The sequence below is a fragment of the Anguilla rostrata genome, chromosome 3 (genome assembly GCF_018555375.3).
Source record: "Anguilla rostrata isolate EN2019 chromosome 3, ASM1855537v3, whole genome shotgun sequence".
Classification (NCBI taxonomy): Eukaryota; Metazoa; Chordata; class Actinopteri; order Anguilliformes; family Anguillidae; genus Anguilla; species Anguilla rostrata.
The window spans coordinates 44,555,135-44,582,889 of NC_057935.1; the positions used below are offsets into that span (position 1 = coordinate 44,555,135).

The 27,755-nt window shown below is 40.6% G+C and overlaps 1 protein-coding gene across 5 annotated transcripts in view; it reads right to left on the reverse strand.

The window, feature by feature from the left end:
• Positions 1-8,562: 8,562 nt before the first annotated feature.
• LOC135250970 (tumor necrosis factor receptor superfamily member EDAR-like) overlaps positions 8,563-27,755 on the reverse strand; it is a 34,200-nt gene continuing 15,007 nt past the window's right edge. For 4 of the 5 annotated variants that reach the window (XM_064327867.1, XM_064327866.1, XM_064327864.1 and 1 more), the window contains exons 3-12: positions 26,643-26,765; positions 22,483-22,664; positions 20,235-20,320; positions 17,380-17,463; positions 17,106-17,231; positions 16,674-16,748; positions 15,282-15,354; positions 13,392-13,575; positions 12,720-12,801; positions 8,563-11,573 (exon numbers count right to left, since the gene is read on the reverse strand). In XM_064327867.1, coding sequence (XP_064183937.1) covers positions 11,239-11,573; positions 12,720-12,801; positions 13,392-13,575; positions 15,282-15,354; positions 16,674-16,748; positions 17,106-17,231; positions 17,380-17,463; positions 20,235-20,320; positions 22,483-22,664; positions 26,643-26,765 — 1,350 coding nt within the window. In that variant the 3' untranslated portion in view covers positions 8,563-11,238. The remainder of the gene's footprint in view (positions 11,574-12,719; positions 12,802-13,391; positions 13,576-15,281; positions 15,355-16,673; positions 16,749-17,105; positions 17,232-17,379; positions 17,464-20,234; positions 20,321-22,482; positions 22,665-26,642; positions 26,766-27,755) is intronic. The other variant, XM_064327868.1, reaches the window with a different exon arrangement.

Sequence of the window (27,755 nt, forward strand, 5' to 3'; positions counted from 1 at the left end):
TTAGTTTTCACTGACAAAACTGGGACTATGCCAAGTAGTGCAGGTTGTTTTTCATTCATGAGAGTCCCTGGATAAGCTGTGGCTTATAGTGACCGACTTTTTTGCTAGTTAGTTACATGACCCTTTCAAATGAAAAAGCTGCTTGTTAGATCGTATGAAAATGGCTACAAGATCTCTCAAAGTTAACAGGGTTAGTTACCTGCAGCTTTGTAGCCATATGCTGGCTGTTAATAGCTGCAGAATTACAGTTTGCCAAATATAGAGGTCTACTCAACTCTATAGTGCAATTTCAACCAGTCATGTGATGGCAGCAACCTGGAGAAAAGCATTTTCATTTTGTAAACCGAGAACTCCCAATTCATTATGACTGGAAAATTGAAAGTTTTCACTATGCAGTGCACTCTGGGAACTGGAGTTTTGTTTGGACAAGTTATCCAGTGACTCCAGAGAGTTTTTTGATTGTTTCAAATGAGGCAGCAATTGACAGCACACATATATGGGGTTCATAAAGACTCACTCTGAGCACTCTTGTGCCCTGAAGTCCTTACAAGACCAATGGTCTGGTGATGTATCCTCTACTAGTGCAGATTGGTTGACAGCCTGTAGGTCAGAGCATATTTGGCAGTAGTATAACCCAGGGAGAGGAAACATGCCTACTGTCATGAATAGATGTCACAAAGACACACACTCTTATTGTTTATTTTTGTTCTGGCTCCTTCTGCGTATGTGTAATCATGTAGCTGATGGTCCCTCAGCGGATGTGGCTCCTGCCTAAATGGAACTCCGGGTGAAAAGGGAGGATGTTAATGGTGGCATAAACTGTGTGGAAGAACACATGGTGTTTGACAAAAAAAAGGATATACGCATGTTTTTTTAAATGAACACTTACTGGAGCAGCTCAGCCCGAACCTTGCCAAGAAGAGTGTGCAATACCGTTTTCCTATCCTGCAGCACAGGGGACATATATGCCTCTGTTTTTGTAATTAAAGGAAGTTTAATGAAAGGTTCAGTTTTTTCTTTATTTATCTACAGTTAACACAAATGCTAGGTTACGATCCTACACTCCCACACAAATTATAGTTGTATAGTAATGAGCCATGGAGGTTTTGAACTTGTAACACTAAGTCACACTCTAAGGTGAAGTGTTCAACTTCAATCACTAAAAGACTCAATGGGTACAATTCAATTCACAATGTAATAACTGCTTTCTATTTTTGGCTGCTAACTTTAGCTGTGGGTAAGTGTGGTTAATGGTCTGTGACATGCCAACAGCACAATTTCATCAGCTTTTTTTTTTTTTTTTTTGCTCTATTAAAACTGAAAACGTATCTAATTTTCATTTTGAAGGAAAAACGTAGATTTTCCCCAGCAAAATGGAGACTGGTGGATTATCACAGATTCCAGGATTTCTCAACAAAAACCTGGAACAACAAAGGCACCTGCCAGTTTATTTATGCCACCGATCTTTGGTAAAGGTTTCTATCATTACAAGTGTTCTAGGCATAATTTCAAAGTAGTGTACCTAATATTTTGAAATTGTTATCATGTAACTCAAATAGAATATTGGCTCCCAGTGATTTGACCCTGGAGGTTTTCATCATCCAATCCCAAGCCACCTTTTGCGAGCTGACACAGAGCAGGATATTTACCATTATCCATCGGGGCTAAAAAAAGAATTGTGGTGAGCCTTTCAGTAACATTGGCATTGGCAGAATGGCTGTTGATGTGTCACTGTTTAGAAATTTGGGAGAAGAAGATCCAGAGGATGTGAAGTGTGTGATCTCACTCCCAATCACATTTCTGGTCCGAAGTGACTCAGTCGCTCTTGCCCATTGCCCGTTGCCCAGGCCTCCTGACATGCTGAGCTGGACGGGTAACCATTCTCTCTGTTTGGCTGATGTTGGTCATTTTTGCAACTTAAAACACGCTTGTGGAATATGCCTAGCCTGCACTGTCCTTTCTGAGTGCAATTTGTGCTGGCCTTACTGAACCCGAGAGCCTGTCCTGAGCAAACCCACTCCTCCATCATCAAAGTGTACAGTTTTTATTTGGGAGGTATGTTTTATGGAGCAAAGTCCATTTCAGTGTGCTTTTGCCCATTTCCGTTGGCTGGTGCAATGTGCTTAAAGCGTTTTGTCACTATGAATGGAATGGACTGGCCTTTTTTGAGTGCCACTACAACCAAACTACTTTATTTAAAGGATCAGCCCCCAGATTTTTAAGCTGATAGCGAATATTTAAATTCTCCATACAATTGTCCGAAATTCACAGTTGAATCCACAATTCACAGGTGAATTCTTGTTTTATTGTAAGGATGTTCACCAGGAGTGGCAAATGGTATTTATGCATAGAGCCATGACTTTTTGGGGATAACCTGAACAAACATTTGATCTGCATTTCAGTCATTATCCTCAAGGTGGCACCATAGGCACTCTAATTGCAGTAAGTAGTAAGCAGTAGAAGGCACTGGTAATACCAGGGGTGCACAACTCTTATCCTGGAGGCTGGTCTGCGTGCTGGTTTTTGTTCCATCCAGTTACCTTAGTTTAAGTTCACAGCTCAATGAGTTATGCTGGTTCATCCCTTTAATCTTCCCAAAAATATGTATTTTAGGACTGTAGCAGCATAGATATTAGCTATATGAATATGATTGGTGTTCTAGATTGGCATACATTTCTTTACACATATTTACAGTGCTTTATTGATGTTGTACTTGCAAGTAGCTATCATGATTAACAAGAGAACTGAAAACATTTAGTAACTGAGATACGCACTTGCTTGCTACTCAATATCATGGCACGTTTTCATGATATTCCACATTTTCCTACCAGTCTGTGGCTATTTTTTTAAAACAAAAGTGGCAATGTCAGAAAGTGGCTGAATGCCGAGCCATTAAAATTGACCTATTTTGTTGTGTCCATTGAGATCACTGTAATTAATTCCTGACTTGATCTATGGGCTTGCAACGTCTTTCTGTAACATAATTCCAAACAGGACAAAATGTGAATGGTGTCGACTGCTGCCTCCACAAGAGATTTAACATTCAGAATGTTTGCCCATTTTTACATTTAAAAGCTAATACATAATATCTTTCTCGTGATCCTTAAGTCTAATTGACTTACAATTGGGCAAATACTCTTTATTAAATTCCCTACTAAATGGATAAGGCCTGTCTGTTAGATTTTGATTCTAAATTTTAGTCAGAATTCATTACAAAATTCAAATTAAGCAAGCAGGGGCTCATATTTTCTTGTATGAAAAAACATCAGTTTAACCATACTGCTATATTAATATTACCAATACCATTAATTGTCCTAAAATTTCTATAATTTCTATAATGTTTTGTCATAACAACTAATGTCAGACTTAAAATGGCAAGTGTTTTTGCATATGTTCTAAACGTAAGCTAGGTTTGCTCAACCTAGCATGGTTTGTTTTTCAAAATGAGGAAACCAAACTACTGTACAGAGAAAGCTCCCAGCTGTGTATTGGCACAATGGTACAAGTACTGAAAGGTATGAGAACATCATACCTTGAGTCATAGTCACTGTGTGCTCTCATGAGGAGAGTGGGAGTCTGCTCCACTCCTCCTGTAGTGACATCTCAATTAGTGTTCCGTAACATACAATAACAATCGATTTAGACGTGCAATTATTAGTTTAAGTACGTTTTGCCTTTACCTTACATTTCTGTTTGAGTTAATGAATCCCAATGTGTAGTGTGGTAAATATAGTTGTATCCATATTTTTCTTTCTTTTTTAACAAGTCGAAGCACAACTTCTCTTCAGTAAGAATGTGTTCATAATTGTCACTGTATTTGTGTGATTTTCTGTTGCCTTTTTAAATTATACAATTGTACAGTGATATTTGCCACCATTTGTCAGTGAATGGGTAAGAATTATAAGGTTAAATCCAGACGCAAGGGTTCATTTATCTACAATGGTGACTGACAGGTAAATGAAATTGCTCCTGCTGATGATAATAGCAGCAAACATTTCAAACTCCCAGCCCCCTTGGGGCATTGATGGGCTTAAAGGCTGAGCTGGGTCTTTCAGGAGCCCATGGCTCCTTTATTAACTGCTCTTAAGTGAGCGATGGGAGATGATTTACCTCAACAAAAGAGCCATTCATTTGTCTCCTCTGGGCTAAGACCCTCTGTAGCAGAAGTTAAATCAACAAGTCAAGGTGCAGATGACATTTAGCAGCAAGTGTATTTCCCAGTGTTGCCAGATTTGATAGGCACTTTCCAGCTAACAGACAGCCCTATTCACTAAAAAAACAATATCCTGCACAGTGTCTGGCAAGGCCAGGCCGTTATAACAGAAGTAACACTTGGTCATAATTGTTTGGATGTTTTGTAAACACATTGTAAATACACTCACCGGCCACTTCATTAGGTACACCTGTTCAACTGCAAACTGCACCCGTTAACGCAAATATCTAATCAGCCAATCACGTGGCAGCAACTCAATGCATTTAGGCATTTACACATGGACAAGACAATCTGCTGAAGTTCAAACTAAGCATCAGAATGAGGAAAATAAGGTGATTTAAGTGACTTTGAATGTGGCATGGTTGTTGGTGCCAGATGGGCTGGTTTGAGTATTTCAGAAACTGCTAATCTACTGGGATTTTCACACACAACCATCTCTAAGGTTTACAGAGAATGGTCCGAAAAAGAAAAAATATCCAGTGAGCGGTAGTTCTCTGGGCAAAAATTCCTTGTTGATGGCAGAGGTCAGAGGAGAATGGCCAGACTGGTTTGAGCTGATAGAAAGGCAACAGTAACTGAAATAACCACTTGTTACAACCGGGGTATGCAGAAGAGCATCTCTGAACCCACACCACGTCAAACCTTGAAGCAGATGGGCTACAGCAGCAGAAGACCACACCGGGTGCCACTCCTGTCACCTAATGAAGTGGCCGGTGAGTGTGTATTGCCAGGGGTTGGCCAGATGGGCATGTCTTCGTAGGCAAGTCAAAGCTGAGATTTCGATTTGCAAGTTTTGTCATAAAGATGCCAAAGATGTAAGAGGGAATAAGGAGACCCACTAACATCCACAGCTCTTCTTTGACATGTGGCACTGGAACAGACTTCATTACTGTGGTGCTTTTTATGTTGTGCATTATATATGATCCAAACTCATGCTTTAGTATATCCGCCAAATGGGTGCGTGGCAGACAACGTACAGTACTGTGCAAAAGTTTTAGGCACCCTGGATTTTAAAATATAATATATAGTATATATTTGGTCTTAGGTGTTTATTTTTTTATTTCTGCATTAGTGTGTCAGTAGAAAAGAGCAAATTTGAGATTTCCAAACATGAATTTTCCAAAAAATGTAATTTTACAGATACATTTTTGTATTTTGTTAAATAAAGTAATATTTTAAGTAATAGACTACTTTTCAGATAAAAACTTGATCAACGGTCTCTGGGATTACCTGGAGAGCCAGACGCAAGTGAAACAGCCAAAATCTGCAGATTAATTGTGGCAAGTTCTCCAAAATGCTTGGAACAACCTACCAGCCAATTTTCTTATAAAACTGCCGGACAGTGTACCTAAGAGAATTGATGTAGTTTTAAAGGCGAAGTGTGGTCACACCAAACATCAATTTTATTTTGTTTTTAACTATTTACTGCCCTTTATATTATTTTTTAAAATACTTACAACCTTTCATTTCATTATTTTTGAAAGCATCTTAGCTGTACAGCATTTTTTTTTACAGGTGCCTAAGACTTTTGTACAGTACTGTACATTGCAATTCTCTAGGGCACCCATCATACCTGAGACTTGCCAGCCTCAATGTGGGCCCTCGATTCATTGAGGCTCAGTATTTGCAGCGAGCTCTGGAGCTCTCTGAGGTCTGCTGTGGTAGAGTACTTTTACTGGGAGTGGGATTCCCATTCCTGTAGTTTTTGTGCTTCCCAACTTCAACATTTTTGCTAGCTTTCCCGTCCGTAGTAGAATTAGCTCTGTCAGCTATGTTTTTAGCGCCCACCTCTTGATGCTTTTGACTGAAGAGACGACGTGAATCAAGTTGTTTGCATATTAAATGATAGTTGAGCCGAACCACGGACCTAACAAGATTAAAGATTGATAAATGGCTTGAGCAATACCCAGTTTTGCAGTTTACAAGATAGGGGTACTGGGCAGGTTTAAAAATTGCCTATGGGGGAAAGGGGCTGGAATTTCATGAACTTTCAAATACCTGCACAAAGTTGCTACAAAAAGCCCAAAGTATCCATTCCTACCCATTTTTGAACTAAAAAGACAAAATGACCTAAAAAGAAGGGCGGGGCCCTTGCGGTCCTCCCTGCTGGATGTGTTTGAAGGTTCAGCGCGTGTATTGGGTTTCCTCCTACCACGCTGCCAGCTTGGCTCTTTAAAGCGTACACGAGCTCATCATGTTTGAACTTGCTGGAGTCAATGACAGCCTTTGTTCCCTATGAAAGAACAGAACAATGGGCCTCAGAGGGCGGGCAATGTGTTAAATTCTGCACCCTTCAGGCTCTTATATTTGCGCGTCTTGAGTGAACAAGACAGCGCGGCTACTGGTATGCAGCTAAAGGGACCAATGGCATTGAAGCATGCCATTGCCCTTTGACCTGACTGATATGACAGATGTGTCCTGTGTATTTCGATGCATTTCATGAACATGTCACTAAATGAAAACAGGAAGACAAGTTTGCCAGAGCTATGTATGACATACTGTATGACATATGGTTGTGCTAATTATACCTACAAAAAAAATTGCTGAATCAATGTACCGAATATTTAAACATCCTTTACTCTGAGTTAGGACATATAGCCTATATGCTTGTCACATAAATTTTTGAGAAAATAACTTTGAAAATAACTGTGACGTGTAATAGCAGACATAGCTATCTGATAATATTAGTGCAGCGACTCCACCCACAGCCATGAATCTAGCACCAGTTTAGTCATGATGCTAGAATAGATGGATAAAAGGCAAACTCAGAACCTTGGCATAACTGTTTACATCTTTCATTGCGAGGAAACTAGATATGTGTCAATACCATTTAATTTGCGGAAATTCATAGAAATTAAATTGATAAATTAAAAAAAATTGAATTCACTGATTTGAAGTGGAACTGACACAAACCCTGGTGTAAACTTTAAGAAGAAGAAGCTACTGCTGAAGGCTGAGTCCTTCAGCACAACCTCGGTTTGGATTCAAGGAACTGCCCGTCCTACTGAGATCCATTTCCTGTCTGTCTGTAGTGATCCTCCAGTAGGGATTGGATCAATGGTCAGTGTCGTATGTGGAGCAGGATATTACCACTCGCTGGTCTATTCTGTCCTCATGTACGCCAAGCTCTAAGGCAAGGGTCTGCAGCGCTGCAGGGTCTGCTTGTTTTACACAGCACCTAATCGATCGATTAAAGCAGTTGACTACACGTCTTCAGTTTTAATTGGTTGCTGATTTTAGTGTGAAACCCAAAACCAGCAGCCAGCCTACAGCTTGGGGAGTCCTGTTCTAAAGATGAGCTCTTGTACTAAATAGCCTGGACTCAGAGAGAATCGGCTTCTCCAATTAGGTGATATCTGAGCATTGTAACATGATTACTGTACAAATTAGACTTCTCTATTTCACAAAAATTAAGAACTGAGATAAAGGGATGCTATTTTGCTATTTGCTCCCCCCCCCCCCCCATAAACGAACTCTCCCTGTTAAATCCACCATAAACGTATGTAAGTATTATTTCAGTTTTAGTATTTGTTCTTGAGTTGCCCAGACAGTGTGCGTGCAATGAAGGGCGTTTTAAATACAGATGTTTTGACAGCCTTACAAGGGTGGAAAAAGGTAGTTGGGGATTTGTGTTCTAAAGCAGGAAATGCATTACTAGTCACTTCAAGTACCCATTTTTTAAAATCAAAAATTGTTATGAAAAGGTTTTAATTTGCATGTAATCCATTCCTTACTTTTCACAAAGTTTACTTGTCTTTAGAGTGTAACACTTCCCCCAGGTCCCCCCTGTCTGTGTAGTCCTGAACAGCACTGCCGGAGTGAGACATGCTCAGATCCCCTGCTGTGGGCTCCCACCCCTAGCTGCTCCCCTCCCCCAGCAGCACCCCTCTGCTCTCAGATCCGCGAGTCTCCCCCTCTCTCTGAATCAAGAAACGCCCGCGCCAAGCCTGGGGTCCACCCCAGGGGCTGCCGCTGGCTATTATACATTCCGGCTTGTTGTTGTAATTGCCTGACTGATCAGGGGTTGTGCTGGGGGGAGGGGGGGGGGAGAAGAGTCGGAATGCTTCCGCGCCTACATGTATTTCGGCACATAATAATACAGATTCCTAATGAATATTCCTGTTGACTACAATCAAAATGGTGGAGGCATAGGTCGCTTTGTGGATGTTGCTGATGTGTAAACCATACAAAGAGGCAAGTAAGCCATTTTAGAGATTTCAAATGCATGATCTGAGTATATAACTGAGCATCTGCAGACACAGTTCCATTCTCTCACCAACTGTTGGAGCTTAGCAGGATTGATCTATACATTTACATGCTGTCAATCACAAAATCACCATTCAGCCTGAATCTCACCGGTAATTGATAGCTCTTTATTGATGTGTATGTACAGAAATAAGTTATATATACATTTGCATTTTGTTTCCATAGTAGGTTAAATTGTTTTGTCTTTCTTTTATATTCCAGTATATAGTACAGATTGCTGATGAGGTAAATTGGCATTACCCTTTATGACATTTGCTCTTCCCTGTTATTAACAACATAATCGTCCATGAAAACACTGTCCTGTTTGACAAATGACAAAGAAAAGTTGTAGGTGTCACAAATATATGCTAAACATGCAATACCGGTATAAGCAGGTCTATTCATTTACACTGATGGAGTCCTGCTCCCATTGCAAGTCTGCCTTATTGTCATTGTGATTACATCACATCAAAATGTTCAGCTTTAAATCAAATCTGATTTAGTTAACTGCACTGAACGAGTACATTTGTTCCTATTCGGAATTAAATGTACACAGAGCATTTCACCATACAGATAAAGGAATGACCTGTGGAAATGGAGTTCATCCAACAGATCTGAAATGTGTCCATGGTGCTGCCCCCAAATTTAACATAAAGCTGCTTTCCTGAGTATAAGAATACAAGACATACAGAGAATCAGTTTTTTTTTTTTTAAATGTACGGTACAGAAAATGTATTTTTCTTTTGAAAAAGAGGTATGATTTGATTTGAGAAAACTCTACCGGTCCCTGTGAGCGGTGGATTAATCAGCCAAGGTTCACAGACATTAGGGGTGTGCAGTGTCTGCACATCTGTATCTGTTTGAGCACCAAACTAGTTTATGCTATCTTCCAGGTTTCTATTAAGAGGCAGATACAGACAGTTTTGTTGGATAAACAGGTGAAGCTACCGGGATAGATGCTGCACACCTCAATGAATGTTATACTGTTACCATTTAAATCAGTACACATTTAGGCCAGTTATTTACATTCTGCCCCAAACTGTTGACTTTGTAAAAACCCTATAGCAAAACAAAGGTGTAGTGTTCTACAAAGTTCACAACTGTAATTTATATATGCAGTTCTCATTTCAAGTGGACCTGACTGGTCACAGAAAATGTGCAATCAGTGTATCAGTTTGAATGACTCAGGCACACAGAAACACATCTTGTGTAGAGGGCTGTACAAGCTACTGTAACGGTTATGATAATCTTGGTCTTAGCATAACACCTTTGAAAATCCTGTGAAACATTGCTTTTACAACACTGGAGAAGCAGAAAAGATGTAAACAGTGAAAATCCATTGAAATTCTTCCCTCTGCTGCACTAAGATACACTTGACCTTTGTAGCATATAGCGACATACTAAATGGACAGCTCTGTGTTTTTGCATGGCATGAGATAGGATGACATCAGATGGAAGTTGTATTTATTCAGCAGCGATACTGTCAGTCCCCACCAGCTGGCTTTATGGAATTTTCCATTTGGCATCAAGAAGTCTTGTCTATTTTTGCAAAGCCACAATTATGAATCACTACATTTCTCCATATAAGAAGCTCCAAGAGTACTGGGCCACATGGGCATGGGCCACATCAGGGAGGAGCCTAAATTCTATGACATCATCCCTTTTCAAATATTCCATGGGTTGATCTGATTGGCTGAAGGTTCACAAGACCCAGATACTGCACCTTCAGACATGGAGGAATATTGTCGGTTTAATACTGCTGGCTTCATGCAATCCCAAAGGCTGTTTCTGAGACATCACTGAGATACAAGCTCACAGAGTTCATTACTGCCTGAGCCAGTAAATCTCTGTGCAAACAGCACAGGAGCCACGAGAGACTCTGTGTTACTGAAAATAAATGCACTTTCTGAACCTTTTAGCAAGCAAACTTTATCCAAATGCACACAGCTGCATATGAAAATGGCAGCAGGAATGCTCTTTGGAATCATGGCTTTGAAGATCACTTACAGAGAATTTCCCATTAATCAATTACGCATTTGAATCCTTGAACTTGCTTGTTTATCCATTTTGTTTGTTAGGCCCTGGTATTTTGTTACCAAATGTGAACTTGAATGTCACACTTTGAGTCAAAAAAAATAACAGGGGTAGCAGTCGAGCTGGAATTCATTTCCATTTCAATTCCACCAATCCATGAAATACTCATAGAACATCACATGCATTTTCCAGATCAGGAATTTAATTTCAATTAATTTACTGGACTGACTGCAAATGTATTTGACCCAGCCCTGGTTAGCTCTAAGCTACCTTGTGTCTCTTAACTGGATTTTTGCTGCGTGGTTATAACAAGGTCCAGCTTTTTAGAGACTCAACCAACTTGACTGACTTTGTACCAGAAACCACAGTAGCAAACTCCACAAAAATGGAGTCACCATCACAAATAGGTACACTCCCCCCTCCAAAATTTTTTAAAAGACCTGAAGAATATCCCAACCATTGCATGCACAACAGAGATAGACCCTGTGCGAGGGGAGTGAAGTCAGGGACAATTCCCAATGGCCATAATACGTCCTTGCCACTACCAGTGCTGGTGGATGTTAGCGCACGGTAATGAAGCACAACGCTCTGCAGGACAGTGACCAGAATGCCCCTCGGGGGGCATGGCCGTGAGCCACTAACCCTGAACTGGTCGCTGTCGCACAGTCAGGAATCCCAGGCGATGGAATCCCTCATTGGTCGGGAAGCCCACGGAGGGCGGGGCCGGGCGGTTGGAGAGGCGGGGCTCAGACGCTGGCGCAGCGGGACGCGAGGGCGGCGCCGACGGGCGGGGCTCCCTCGGCCCCGCCCAGGATGTCGGCGCACAGCGACTCGACGGCGTCCAGGCGCTCGATCTGCACCAGCTTGGTGAGCAGGTCGGGGATGCTGTAGCCGGCCGCGCTGATGCGGTCGAACAGCTGCATGCCGTCCGTCATGCCGCCGATCTCGTCCCGCTTCAGGCCGAAGCCCTCGGCCAGGTGGCGCCACGTCTTCACCACCGCCTTGTCCGCGCTGTAGGTGGAGCTCAGCATGCGGCTGGTCTTCTCCAGGCAGTCGAAGGGCAGCTCCGTGGGGCTCAGGCCTGGGGGGGGTCACAGGGTAACAGAGGGGGTCAGGGGTGGGGAAGCACAGCCCATGAGACCGTACTGACGAAGCAGGGCCTGTGGTACTGCACATGGCTGGTAGTCGTATTCAAACTTTTTTTGCACTTTTTCAGGTTGATTTCAGTCAGCAGAACAAGGAGTAAGGGGGCATGAGTCGAAAATGGAAAAGGTAAGTTCCCCATGGATACCACATTTTTTTAAATGCAGAGAACTTGTCAGATTTTCTTTGTCACAGTTTGAAAATGTTTTGCTTTCAGAAGAATCTTTGAACCTATGATAGCGTGAGGGGATTTGGATGAACCAGGCGGTGTAACCAAGGCATTGTGCTGTGTGGAGTCAGATGCGGCTGGCATATCAAGGCAGTCGAACGCTCTTTGCTCAGGTTAGTTCACAGGGTAACAGGGGGTAGGGTGGGAACACACCCTGCCACGAATCAGATTTGTCCCTGGATGGTGTGACTGACTGACTGACTGAATAATCTCATAAAGTGCAGACTTTACGACGGCAGAAACTGAACACAATTGTGTCATTAACAAAAGCATTTTTTACCATATTGCAAACTGGTCTTAAGATTTGTTTTTCAAAGTCAGTTCTAACTTCTCCCAACCAAGTCACTCCATATGGCGTTCATTTTGGACTGGGGGAGTGTACATGTGAAGTATTCCTCAGAAAGAGCTCTTTCCAGTGCTCTTCTCCTCTCATTTGTAGTTAATGTATTCTGGAAAGCCATGTGACGGATGTGTTCAGTATTTGTGAGGAACAGGCCGTCCTTTATTCCGCCCACAGAGATAGTGAGGGAAACATAACAACAGCGAGTGTGGCAACCACACTGGCACACTGGCTCAGTCTGCAGAACAATGTCAGATTGTTCGCATGTGTCTCACCCAGGAGAGAGGTGGAATGAATCTGTCTAGGTACATTGTGTGTGTGTATGTGTGTGCGTGTGTGTGTGTGTGTGTGTGTGTGTGTGTGTATGTGTGCACGAGTGTGTTTGTCTATGTGTCTGTGTATACATGTGTATGGAAATGTGTACGTGCGTGTGTGTGTGTGTACATAAGTGTGTGTGTGTGTGTGTGTTTGTGGTTTGGTTTCAGAAGCACATCACAGTACGGAAAATCCCTCACCCTCAGCCACACTGCATGCTTTCGTGTAAAGATCCAGAATCTTCTTCCTTCGACTCTGAATCTGCAACAACGAAGAGAAGACCTTCAGGATGAAAACAAGGCATGTCTATGAGTACAAACATTACCCTTCCTAAAGAACATGTTTCCTGCCAAAATTCAGCGATATGGATAATCATTGCAACAAAAGAACACGTTTCCTGCCAAAATTCAACAATATAGATAATCATTGCAACAAAAGAATACGTTTCCTGCCAAAATTCAACAATATAGATAATCATTCATTGCAATAAAAGAACACGTTTCCTGCCAAAATTCAACAATATGGAAAATCATTGCAATAAAATGGCCCATTTTTAAGGGCCATTAGTTACGCAAGTGTTTTCAGACATGGTGCTCAAAGCACTTTGCTGACAAAATAAAATGAATGGCACACACTGAGCACAAAAGCTGATATAAAACTAACATGACAAAGCAAGACTTGGTAAAAAGAGATTTAACATTAATTTTGAACATACAAAATTTCAAGTTACTTCCATGCTCACAAATGAAAATGGAAGTACTGTACTGTAGGTCAAACATTATTTGTTTAATATATCCCTGGGAGCTTTGTTACAGTAGAGTGCATTCTTTTATCTTCTCCAGGCTAATCACATGACCCACTCTCTGACTTACCCCAGTGGACTTGCTGCTGTTGTTGTTGTTGTTGCTGATGGACGAGCAGGTCTTGTCCCTGGTCAGGTGTACCAAGGACAGCAGACACAGGTCAGCAGTGCCCTGTTTGTCCAGAGCTGCCTCCTCATCACTGTCGATGCTACGGCTCAGAAGCTGCTCGTTCTCCGAGGAGGCGTCGTTCTCACTGCGAACAGAGGGGGCGCTGCGGGGTCAGTGTCTATCCCTATTTCTGTTTATCTCTATAGTCATTATGTTATATGTTGCTCCTCACCTTATTAATAATTTATCATTGACATTTTTAATGAGTCACATAAAAGGCATAATTGCTCCTTTCCTCTATTGTAGCAAAGGATTCAGAAAATTTAGTGGAAATGTAGAAAAAAACATAATTTGTCAGCATTACACAGTATATCCCAACTGAAAAGACCCTGATAAACCTAAATAAGAAGGGGAGGTATATCCTAAATATATGATATGATATGACTTTTAATGGTCTTTTGCAGACACTGATGAAAAGTTTTGTTTTGACAAATTAACTAGAAGTGACACCAATTAAGTGTAACTGAGGGTAAGACAGTGCATATCGTCACTGTCACTTTAATAATTGACCTCTGTATAATTTAACAAATGGGAGACACATCATGGAATGCTTTGATTTGTCCTTTTCAGCTGCACTTAGAGAGGCTGTGATTGGCTTGTTTAAGACTGCACACAGCACTCTCCATCCCAGCGTTTCCACTGAGACCGCCCACCATGTTGACTCACAGATTGCAATTGTTTCTCAGCATACCTGCAGTGGCTTGGCAACCAGCGCAAAGAATGAACTCACTACTTGTCACACAGAGCCCAGATGCATTCCAAGTGACACAAGTGGAGATTTGCTCATGCAAACCTGTGTCTGGACTTTGCGCGTGCAATTGTGTGAATGTGTGTGTGCATTTTGCTACGTGGTAAAACATTCAGTATCAACCAAGTTTATTTAAGTCTAATAGGGATCATATGTATTCTCTCAGAGTAAAATGTACTCTATCAGAGTTGAGTTCAATTGAAAATGAGAAACAGCATGTATAGAGGAGGATAGTCCCTTTATTGGATGCGTTTTCATTTTGCTGGTTTTCATCTTGTTTATGTCAGTGTTCATGTGTATATATTTTAAGAACAGCTGTACATACAAACAAAGAAACATAGCCGCAACAGTCTGTGTGGCATAGGTCACGGAGAGTGAATTCACATGCCATTTTACACAGGTGCGTGGGTGGTTTACGGGTGAAAGCATTTAATCCTTTGAAGCAGCAGAGCTTCTCCCCCTGGTGTTTTGGCTCGGGCTGAGCGTTGTTGCCAGACACCGCCACCCTGTTTGTGCGAGTGAAACGCCTCCAAAAACACAGGCCCTCCGGGGCACATCCGCTAAAGAGCTCTCCTCCACATCACGTTTACCGTGGAAATGTTCAAGTGAACAGTGTCATGCCCATTCGACGGGCGCATGCTAAATGCTCCTCAGACTCCACCCAATGTCATGGCCAGGCACAAGGGCAACTCAACTGCTGGAACCTGTCCTACTGTGTCTCAAGTAGTTACTAACAGGTCCCAAGTAGAAAATCAGATAACAAATAATCTCTTTGAGTGCTCAATTAAAGTTGAAACAGAATATAATTGTCCTGCCCCACATTTATAACTTGTTTGTGCCTCAAAGTTAGAAAAACAGGGGAGTGATGCAGGTCTGGAAGATATTGACGACAGCTTTTTTTGGTATACTGGCCTGATTTTACTGTATTTAACCACGTTTACTCTTGACACATAACCCAAATCTTGCCATCAAACTGGTATAAAGTTTTGAGTGAACAGAGGTTTGTCTCCAAACTGGCATGTGGAGACAAACTTCCTTCTTACCTTTTTACTGTCTTTGGGGGAGTCGGTTTGAGTTTATCAAATTCATCTTTTTCTGGGAAGATTGTCGCATTATCTATAAAAGAAAAGGTTCACGCTTATTATGTCCAATGGAAGACCAAAATATTTTTTAAATGTCATCTTCAGAAGGTTATGAAATAAAACCAAGAGCATTACTTGCTATTTATACAAAAGCCAATGCATCAAATATTTCATAGTTTGATAAAGAAAATAATTATTAATGTAGCCAGAAATATGGCTCAATATACAGTAAGCATGTTACTGCTGTAGTTCCGTTAATAAACCATAAAACAGAACAAGCCGCCTGAGCAGGTGGGAATGAAAAAAGGCTGCAACTTGTCTTTCGTCTGTCTGGAAGTCAATTAATTTGTTATTCAGCAATTATTGATAGAAGTGCTCTTAGCTATACTGGTGCAGCCGATCCCAGTAAATATTGGCACACACAGTTAAAGAAGCACGGAGGAAGTGACAGACAGTTGCTCCTGTGTACACAGATGTGCACAGAGACCTACCGGTTCCTTTAATCTTTTGCCATATAGAGTAGCAGAAGCCCGGAGTGGCAAACTTTTTTAACAAAGCAAGCACATAATTCATGCCATCTCTTTCAGCAAAAACAGAATCTGTGTTTCCTTAAGGGTGTATCTGTACAGCTATATAAAATAAAAAAAACATTCCCAACTTGCCTAATGGAAAATGGCAGCACATAGATAATAAATTAAGACAAATTTATTTATGGCAACAGTTCATAGAAATGCTAAATACCTGGACTAAGGATAATAAAATGCTTCCATTAAGGCTAATGAAAACATCTGCGATTCACAAAATAATTACTCTGCACCTAAACTGCCTTTTAACAAGTCATTAATGGTTTCATATAAGTAATTCATTCAAGTCATTGCAAACAACAATATTTGGAAAGCTCATAGGTTGTGTTTTGGTGAGTGCTGCACACAGGTATAAACAAGATTTCGAAGCGCTCCATAACAAAATCCTTAAAATAAGAGCGAGAGTGCTTTATTTACACAGGTAGAAAGCAGAAAGGCTAACAAACAGAGAAGGGACCACAGCTGAGAGAGTGCCATGGCAGTGCACTAAGTGCACATTCGTATGGCCCGGGAATCAGCCGCCCTATGGACTGCACCGCACGCTTTCCACCAAATCCTTTTTGTCATTAAAATGGAAATAGCGCACGTCAATGCAGATGCCCACATGGCTCAGTGATTGAGCTCTTTGAACACTGAACACTGTTCTGCCCTGGGCCACTGTCCTTCATCTCACTCCAAGTCAGTGTATAGGCTACCAATAAAATAGCTGCCGGTAATCATGTTCATATCTTGCATTGGCTTTGGGGCTGGTGTAATGGTGGTTTCTTACCTTGGGCTTCTTTCTTGTCTTCCTGCTTGTTAGTCTGTGCCTCTACTGCCTTCACCACCTGGCCAGTGCAGCAGGCTACACACACACAGACATTCAAGAAATGGTCAGTCTAATGCTTCAGTTTCCTGACTGTGTTATTTGTATATACATGTATTTACAAATGGGCAATACATTTATCTTGATACAAAATACAAAATCCCTTCCAAACAATGTATCTCTAGAAGAGTGCAAACCTGTCTTGAATCTTTTGGCACAGATATACATACCATACAAAAAGCAAGTGGCAAGCAAACTGTATTACATGAGAAATATACATATGCAAACAAATATTTCAAATGCATATATTTGAAATATTGTCCATCTCTGTGAGGACCTGACCGTGTACTTGGTGCTTAGCATTTGAACTGGAAAGCATAGTGCATGCAGTCTCACCCTGGCCATTTGGCTTGGCCTTCAGAATGTAGAACATGATGATCAGTACTATGGCAATGGCCATTATGAAGATGGTTGACATAGCGATGATGAGGGCCGTCGCCAAGTGCCCCTGTCCAGTTGGATCTTTAAAAAAGAGAATGCTCCATTGGTAAACTCTGCTTGTACCCTCCCCCATCCCCCAGACTAGCACTAGTTTTCAATACATCTTATCCACCAAATGTGGGCTTTCAAATCCATCATAAAGATATGGTGACAGGAGCGCGTAACTCACCTTTGTGTGGGTGGGGGAAGATGGTGGCACTGGTGGAGGAAACACTGGGCGTACGGCCAGAAGACACAGCTGTGCCACGCATGCCTGAAACACACGCCACGCTCACCATTGTGCTTTATGACATCACACTAACAGTCATTCAGATTGGTGCACATGAAGATGCACAACAGCATTTCGAATAAACCTTGTGTCGCCAAGTTCTCAGTGTTAAATAAACTCGCACTGTTTATATAAGTCCACTACTGAGCACATTGTACTCTATTATGGTTGAAAGCGCTCTGTTGGTGAAAATGCTGGACGTTTTGATGTGCAAGCTGCACTAAATTCAGTGTTTTTCTTGTTTTCTGTTGTTGGCAGCTGAAAAAAAAAACAGCTCAACGTCATGGTCTCACACAAGGCCATTTTGAGCTTTAGCCATTTGCCCACAAGACAGAAGACAAATTAATATTATTCTTTGCACAGTTAAAAGTCGGTCTAAGGTGGTCAATAACCAAACCCAGACAACGTAGCATGAACAACAAAATACAAGTAAATAACACGAATCCTGTCTCCAGATGTAATTTGTGCAATAGTGGGTGCCAAAAATGTTACTTCCAAAACCGTGCTTGTCAGATACACTGAAAGGGTGGTGCATTTGGTGGTTCCAAAACAGATTTTAAAAACAGTCCATTATGCTCCTTTTCTCTAAAGCCTAAAATCCATTTCCTATTCTTACTGTGTCCGATGCTCTATCTGCAGCTGCCTGGGCCCCACATCTCCACTCCAGTGCAGAACTGCTGCCACTATTGTATGACACTTCTTTCAATGGAACTTTCAGCTCCCATTGGTCATTATGGGTTCAGGCGGTTCATTATAAAGGCCTGGATAACACTTCATTTTGTGCTCTTATGCTCAGATAAAATGGAAGTGATTAGTTTTAGGTCTAAAAAAAAAACAACTAAGAATTAACCCTACCTGTCTTTATACTTTGACAATTGCTTAAAAATCAGGCACTTTTATCATTAGAGGATGCAGCTAAATTGATTCATGCGTTTGGCATTTTCAGGCTAGATTACTGTAATGCCCTGCTATCTGGCTGCATGAATACTTAACTAAAGAATCTTCCAATTATGTATACATCTGATTTTAAGGATGTGCTTCTAACTTTCAACGTGCTCCAGGACGTAAATCCAGGATAAAATTAATTTAGTCACCTCTCATCAGCTGTGACCCCATTTTCACAGGCAAGCTCTTGGGGGGTTCAGACTTTGTCTCATACTTTTGCTGCCACCGAAAAACCCTAGCAGAGGTTCTATGCTGCCATCTCCACTTTGTATATTTGTTTTCTACCCATAGTTCTTCTCTAACCCTGTTGTTGTTTCTTGTTTCCTTGTTCCAATAAATAAGGTTAGGTTCTGCTTGTGGCATTTTTACAAAACATCTTAATGAAGTTGTTTGTGAGTTTTGAAGGGCTATAATTTTTTTTGTACATTGAAGGAATGAAAGTAGGTGGGCCAAGACTGATTTTTAAATAAAGTGATTATGACAAGCAGCAACAAGTTAATGATAATCTTTCCATTTCCCCCCTCCATACATTTAATTATTAGACACACACCATGCTCTCAGCAGTGTAATTTGAAAATTATTCGACAAGTACAAGCGTGCCTCAAACTCGAGCAAGTAACTCCTCACTTTAGACTTCATTATTTTAGACTGTGGTGTTTTCAAACATTTATCATATCTTCCTGCATGTGTATATACATTCTCTTCAACATTGTAGTTATTAGGATTCGTTTGCTGCAGTTTTGAGATTGAAAAACATAAGGCAGATAACAGGCAATTGAAAGGAGACTATGAGGAAACACCACAAGATGTCATGCAGGTTACATTTTATTGTTTAATGTTGTGATCCAACCAATTTTCAATTCAGGCAGTGGAGGCCAGTTTATCACTATGCAATTAACTTCCGAAAGATTATTCAGATTTTAATTAAATTTTGGTCATGAATGTAAAATTGCACAGTATGTACTGTGATCCATTACACTGATTTAAGCTGAGGTCTGGCATTACTTGGGTGACAGCATCTGTTAAAAAGTTTGTGGTTGGTAAATGAGCCGATGTCTCCTATGAGAATAGCAGACACACTGCAATTAAATTAAGGATTCTTTTGTGGAAATGCATTTTCCTAACTTCAGGCTGTTACTGTCTCCAGACTGGTAGACGGCACACAGAAAGTGATGGGTCTTGTTCCGTGTCACACAGAGAGCTGCTCCTTTCTTTAGGTATGCATCTCAACCAGTGAGTCAAGATGTTACAGATTTTCTGTCAGGCATGGAACCAAATAGTCACCAGACACTAATGCACCAGACGCTTATGTGCTGTACTGTGCACTGGAGGCAACTGGCAGGCTGAACACTACCAGTACATGATTCTAGTGTTCCTATGCATAGACTCACCAGCTAGACACTTACACTCTATAGTGTTCCTTGGGGCATTCTGATTGGCTGAACACTCATACTCTTTAGTGTTCCCACCAGCATTCTGACTGGCTGAACACTTACACTCTTTAGTGTTCCTAGGGGCATTCTGACTGGCTGAACACTTACACTCTTTAGTGCTCCTAGCAGCATTCTGACTGGCTGAACACTTACACTCTTTAGTGTTCCTAGGGGCATTCTGACTGGCTGAACACTTACACTCTTTAGTGTTCCTCGGGGCATTCTGACTGGCTGAACACTTACACTCTTTAGTGTTCCTAGGGGCATTCTGACTGGCTGAACACTTACACTCTTTAGTGTTCCTAGGGGCATTCTGACTGGCTGAACACTTACACTCTTTAGTGTTCCTAGGGGCATTCTGACTGGCTGAACACTTACACTCTTTAGTGTTCCTCGGGGCATTCTGACAGGAGTGGCACACCATCCCATAGATGTTCCGTGGTCGGTTCTCCAGGATGTAGTATCTGTGGGTTAAAATGCAGCGTTGAGTATACCTGTATACCAGTGTGCTTGTGTGTAGTACAAGCATGATAACATAATTGGATGCATGTCACACATTCATATAGCATGTTGATAATCACTATATTGCTAAATCCCTAAAGACAATACTACGTAATTAGTAAATATTTACTATACGATGATTATAAATTTCTAATCAGCAATTGCATTATTACTAATCACTGTTTCAAATTGATCGGTGTGATTGGTGGGATGAAGCGTAGTTTTTTTCAACCCAAATTATGATAGATGTCAGCATGCCCTGCAGGTGTCCATTTCTCTGGAACTTTTTCAGTAACGTTAGCACTTCACTTGAATTATGGACCCCCATCATAAAACCTACACGGCTCTCATGATAATGATACAACACCTGCCACAATGCAGTCATGATGAAATATTACATCTTATTTCCAATGTAATAACATTATCATAATGTATGCAGAAAATGTTACAAAACAGATTTAAACTGATCCACAATTATTGCTGTGGACATTATGACAGTGGTGTGACTTTAGTCAGAAGATGTAATGTTTAGTTATGACAGATGTTAGATTATGCTTATGCGTCACGTAGACTTTATCACATATATTTAAAGTAAAGTGAAACCACTTTTTTTTCTTTTTTTACTTTGAAACCCATTAAAATTGTGGCGTGGACAGAGTAGTTACACTGCCTATAGTTTTCCCTCTGATTTTTCAGAATAACTAAGAAACAATATAACCAGAAGTATGGATTTCAGTTATGTTTACATATGCGTAAGTCACTTGGGCATTTCTGACTGGTTCCTGTTACAGAGCTTGAAGACCTTTTCTACAGTAAAACCCAAAAAATAAAGTTATGAAGGTATATTGTAGCAGGAAAAAAATCACTGGGATTTATCCTGCCAGTGAAATCCGCAAGTTCAGGCAAATGCAAAAGGTTAAAACCTTCAATCCTGACATTGTGAATACTTTTAAAAAATCCCTTTTGTGACCCTACAGGCATGGCTGTATCATTGGAGCAATTAATCAAGAACCTGAAACTTGTTCCTGACCTGTTCCAGCTATTTAGCTTAGCCTATTAGGGCTTCCTCTTGTGTAAGAGCCTATTTCCCAGGTGCAGTATGGATGAGCTCATTTGAATAACAGATGTAATAATAATGTTGACAGAAGCCAAAATGTCAGACTCTGAGCCACAATCTGTGAGATTTACTACAAGGGAAGCCAAACAGATTTTTATGAATGAAAAATGGCTGTACTAGTTCTTCTGCACCGAAAGACATTGCATTAGTCAGAGATCAGGTTGCCTGTGCCCTGTTAATCTCTAAATAATGCTGCCTAAAATAGGGAAAAACACCCTAGTCCTGCAGTGAAATATTATTCACATAATTATTACAGTCTTATTACTTTGCAATAAGCATTGTATAATTGGCTGTATAGCAATGTCAGTAATCACCTCCCTCTCAGCTCTGTGAGGCAGTAGGGGTGACTATGACTAAAAGCTCAGCTAAATGATTAGGATATATACTGTATGTAATTCAAGTAGGCAGGCTATGAAGATACTGTAGATGTAGTCCATGATGTGATGAGTGCACTGCTGAGTCACATATGTGAACATGGATCAGTGCCTGTGTTGTGCTTTCTTTATGTAAAAAGAGGTGCTTTTTCAAAGACCCAAAATAAATATTCTGCTCTAAAGAATAAGACAAAAATTAGTGTTACTCTCAGAAATGTGGCACCACCAAGAAGATCCATTTATAAACAATAACTGTCATATTAAGCTAACAAACAAAAATTTGTATTGTAACAAGGTATTACTATACTGATTTTTTTTGACAACTTTACCTATAACATCATACAAATGGAAATCCATTTAAAGCAAAAGAAGTCAGTACTTCCACTTGTTTTCCTATGCAAGGTGTAGAGGCTGAAGCGGTCATGAGAATGTAAAGTCTACAGGTGGGAAAAAGTTTCAGCAAAGTTTAATGGTTTAGGGTACTTAGCTTGTAACTCAGAGGCCCCCAATTGGGGCACAGTTACTGCACCTCTGAACAAAATACTTATCCAGCAGTATTGCATGTAAGACGCTGTGGATGAGATTGTCTGCGGAATGCACGCGTGTAGATGGCCGGCGCGGGCGGGGGCCTCACCCTGGCAGACAAGGCCCGCACTCGGCGTCGCTCTCCACCGTCCCCGCCGTCAGCACGGTGGCGCGGTACAGGGCGTCGCAGTCCTTGTGCCGCCGGCAGATCTCGTACTTGCCCTTGGAGAACTTCCCTGCCGGACACGGCACGCAGTCGTACTCCTCATCCTTGCTGCCATAGCCGCAGTTCTGGAAGAAAAAAAAGCATGTCATCAGTGTAGCAACATACATGGAAACAACCAGCTGGAGAAACACACTTAAAATATGTTGAAACCTCCCTTAGGTCAAAGGGAATCATCACTTTTAAAATATAAGACAAAACCAATAAAGCAAGCCAAACAATCCAGGCTACATTTAAAGTTTTAAATGTTATTTCTTATTAATTCCATTGCATTATGACGTCATTCACCCTATTGCCAGAGCCTGATTATTTATATTATTACCTGGCTGAATAAAATTTGCTAATCTGCTAACCATTGCTAATCTAGCGCAAATAACTAGCTAGTTGTTGCATGGGAATGTCAACACTGTTGGTCGGCATGAATAAATAATAAATAACTCTATTAACAATTATGGGTATGTTTGTCTCCAGCGGTCATGAGATAGCCAGTAATGTAACAGCAACGTAGGCACGTTCAGGCTGTATAGTCACAATTTTTGGTCTGCATTAAAAAAAGGGGGTTTGGGGTTTCTGTCTGATTTTTAACGGTCCACAGAGCTCACCAGTCATGACACACACAACGAACGCTCATCACACACTGACCCTGTATAGCTGCCTTTGTGCGAGAGGATGTGTGCTTGGCAGGCGAGCGCATTCCGACACGAAAACTCACAGGTCCCCCCGCAGCCATGCAGCCTGAGTTTGCCTTTCTGACACATCTCTTTCCAAGCGTTTAACAAATTAAAAAAAAAAACTTCAATGCTGTATTGGTATTCCTGGATGTTCACATGGCAACCATAATTATGTTAGTTTAGCCTGGGGAATCCAGCTTGTTAGTAATTCAACTTGTTAGTGAAGCGAAGAAAGAAAAGCAAAGGTGCTGTACGTCCTTTGGATATTTCTTTCATTTTAAAAATTGGGGACTGTTTACTATTTGTTCCTCTTCTCGCAATTGTGCATGTTCCTGTTATAAAATGTTGATTATTTTTGGCCATATTATTTTCAAGCCCAAACATCTCAAAAAAGATCTTTGGTGCATACATGTTTATGTCGCAGTTCTATAACCTAATATCAAAGAATGAATTAATTGCGGTATTCTCCTTTCAAATCCATGACCAGAAATCTGATTGGCTCCAGCTGAAAGCCAAGAAAGCTCTTTTTTGAAATTGTGAGATATTTTTTGTCATTATTACTAGATTCACTATATCTCACTTTCAATATCAACCATATTTATATCTCATGAAACATTTTTAACACAGTTGGGCCTAGTATCCAAATAACCCCAGTTCACTTTAATCTTGACTTTGAGAAACAAATTTGAAAGCATAGTTCAATTTCTCAGGGTTTAAAAAATTATTTCAGGTTAGTGTACTTGCTTTTTATTGGCCCAGACAGTCTTTGTGTAAGAGGATATTTTAGATATTTAAAAAGAAGTTTCTGATGACCTGCCAGCCTTACTATAGCAGCTATTTGTGGGTTTTATGTGACTCCAAAGCTTGTACAGCCACATTATGCCTCCAGAAGTTGCGCTTGTATATATTACCAGATTAATCCTTAAAAAAAGTACTTTTAATATTATTTTCAACTGAAACGATTTCCTTTGGTGTATGCAACCTGAGATGGCTGTGCTCAAGGAAAGAGGTACCAGCATGATTGTGAATAAATGGTATAAGATAATTTGTTCATATGGACAGCCCCTGGAAACATATTGTAACATCCATGCACAAGATGCTTAAGACCGCAAGTTCATACCTGCCATTGTAAAGCCAGCAGATTATCAGAAACCTCTCTAAATATCTAAACATATCCATCATCTTACATAAACAACTCTCTAGGCCAATCAGAAAGTAAAACCACTCAAACTGAAATGACAACAAAACCCCAGAAAGTGAATTATCCCTTAAATGTTTTTTTGACATCAAACTATTTTTTTTATTAATAACTGTTGTGATTGCAGAACTAATAATGCTGTGTTATTATTTGTTTTGCACATCTTCAAAAAAAAAGGGACTGCTTAAATTTGTTTTAAGTTAAGGACAAAGTTCAGTGAGACTGGACAGGATCTTGCCTTGGGTTTGGTTAAAAAGGAGTCAGTGCTGTTTACACGTCTCCCGAGAATGAAGAGAAAGCCACACTCTCAGTTAAAACCTATTTTTAATGTTCTCAGAGAAAGAGGAACTTTGAATAGTGATAATTACAGTTTGCACTCTGGAATCATTTCCTTGAAGCATTTTGAGTATTAAGCAGACAGGAACCAATTAAAATGCTGGCAATGATTTAAAAACTAGGGTTATATTAGTTGGTACAACACAAACACGGGTATGGAAAGTGCTGAGCTCTTTCAGCTATAATCAGCTTAACACTTGAAGGTGTGGGCTTTGAAGGAGACTGGTGCTCAGAGAGACACTTTTGGCCAGGATTCAATCAACATTTGTCCTTAGTTGATTCACAATTAAATGCAGGTGTTAGTTATAATTAACATTTATAACTGTGTTTGTGAAGAAAAAAAAAGAATGCTTGTATATGCTTGTCAGAATAAATCCGAATAAAAAATAAGGACAAATGTTGAATCCAGGCCGTACTCTTTAGACAGCGAGAAGAGGGGTCTAAACTGCCATGTGGCCAATCCACTGGAGTATCGTTCATGCTCTCGGTTTCACTTTGTAGTCCATTGACCAGTCACCTATTGAGATATTGCTGATTTTGTACACATTCTATTGAGTATTATGCTCAAGAGCTTTCATGCTTCCATAAGGTGTGCTGCATTTTTTATTATGAAAAGAATGTTGAACACAAGGTAAGAAAAGCAGCGTATAAATAAAATGATTCTGTATTATTGTCACATGCAAGATTAAACCACACTTTGGCATAATTTAAAGATAAATTAATATTTATTAATAATATTTATTTTATTCACCATGCATTAAGCCAAACTTTATTTAATAAAATGAAATAAATGAAATCCAATTAAATAGAAATTAAGAGGGGGAAAAAATCTAAAATATTATTCTGGTCCCGTGGCAAAAAGTTTGCCATATGTTTATAATACCATCAGCTAAGCTAATGTGGATCACAAAGTTGCCGTATTTTGAGTAATCTTTGTAAATAGATACAGCATATTGTTTCGAATTATGCAAAGTAGGTAAGTGCTATGTGGGTGGTCTACGAAAACAGGATTAAAGACTGTAGGCTGTCATTTCATTTCAACAAATAACACACTCACTGTTCCCTCAACTCCTTATTCATTACACTTTACACAGCAAATTCTCAGTGTCAAATCATCAGTTTGTTTGAGTCCAAGGGGGAGCAAATGTACTCTATTCGAATTAAAAGTGCTTCATCAGAGTTCATTTTGTTATGTGTACAACAGGCTTTTCCACAGCAATAAGCAGGAATACATGTTAGAAGCATTCGTAATAGCTAAAAGCAAAAAATCTGACTTTATATAGGACACCACACCAGTAACAAGTTTTATGACATAGTATTCATAAAATGTAAAATATTAAATATGAATTAAATTGTGAGTAAATTACATCCCTCTTGTAGTCCTGCACACACTATTAGGGTTAAATTAACACCAAGCATTTTATTGTGTGGCTAGCTTTATGAGAATGCATAAAAGTATGCACTGGCTTGGTGAGTATAGCTTTGATGATGTTATATCTCGGTGGGTTTTGTATTTGTGAAATTGAATGGACAATACCACCTGGCTGGAGTTCAGAGATGCTGTTGTAACGATAGCGTGCCTGAACCAACCTGGCAGGGGCCAATGCTTTTCCCTGATTTAATGTAAATGAACAATTTAACGACGTAAAAGAGAATATAACTTGTGTCTGTTAAACAAGAAACTACTTGTGTTTCCGCAGCCAGTTGTAATTAAACTTTCCTGTTTTCCGCTACCGCACATGGGGTAAGTGTCTGTGGATGCTGAGGGTGTTTTGGATACTGCTCCAGTGGAACGGTGTAGGATTTGGGCAGCGGCGAGCTCCACAGTCAGGCTCTCTCACCATGTAGGGCTCCTGGCCCGGCTGGCACCGGGGACAGGCCTGGCAGCTGCCGCTGGTCTGGTTATAAAACTCATTCTCCCCACAGCTGGAGTGCTCTGCCTGCAGCAGAGGCAGGGTGCTCACCTACGACAGCAAGACAGGAAGTGAGAGAGAGAAGGCAGGGATCCGTTTCAACACTACAGACAGGGCCGCCGCTGGGCGGGGCACGAATGGGGCAGTCACACAAGATCTTGTGCCTGTGAGGCAGGGAGTTTTATTAAGTTAGTTATATTTTAACAGCTGGTGACCCCACATGTTTGGGTGAGTGAGTAAAACATCCAAAAAAACAGCATGTCCAAAAAAACTGCAGTTTTATTATTTATGAACATAATCCCATATCAGTGATATAGGTAATTAATTCACAAGTCATGGAACTGCCAAAAATGGCAAAACTCAAGGAATCCATTCACTGACGACTTCCACGAAAAACACCCAGCCATATTCATGGTTACTTACTATAGTTGATGTTAATAATCACTGCTGTTGCTATCTTTTGCAGAACCTGCTGCCTGGGGAAAAACAAGCTAATAAAAAAACTGCTGATAAGTGCGGCTGCTGGTCCTCTAAATTAGTGGCTTAATTGGAAAATGATGACACGGAAAAGAAAAAGGAAAAAATACAGCAACACTATTTCTCATTGGAAGGTTGTCTACATCTGAGTCATTTACAGATGGCCTGGAGATTGATTCACTGTCTGTTGGTTTTGGGGGAGAAGTGAGGGGGAGTGAGTCAGCAAAGTTATACTTAAACGGGACCAGCTGAAGGTTCTGGTTCACCCCTTCTCACTGTGGGGGGTCTGACATATGGGAATCGCTGCAAGATTCCCACATGGGGTGGAGTCTCATAGAACAGACTCCTCTCAACACATGACAGCGTGTCACAAACCGGGGGGTCTACAGCCTTGGTCCTGAAGAGCTGCGGGGTCTCTGCCAGTTTCTACTTTCTCACCTTAAAATTGGCAATGAATCCAGACCCATGAAAGCAAGTGAGTTAACCGTTAATCAACATGCTTTAATTGATCAAATAAGTGCTGAGCAATAATAAAAACTAATAGAATCTGTGACCCTCCATAAC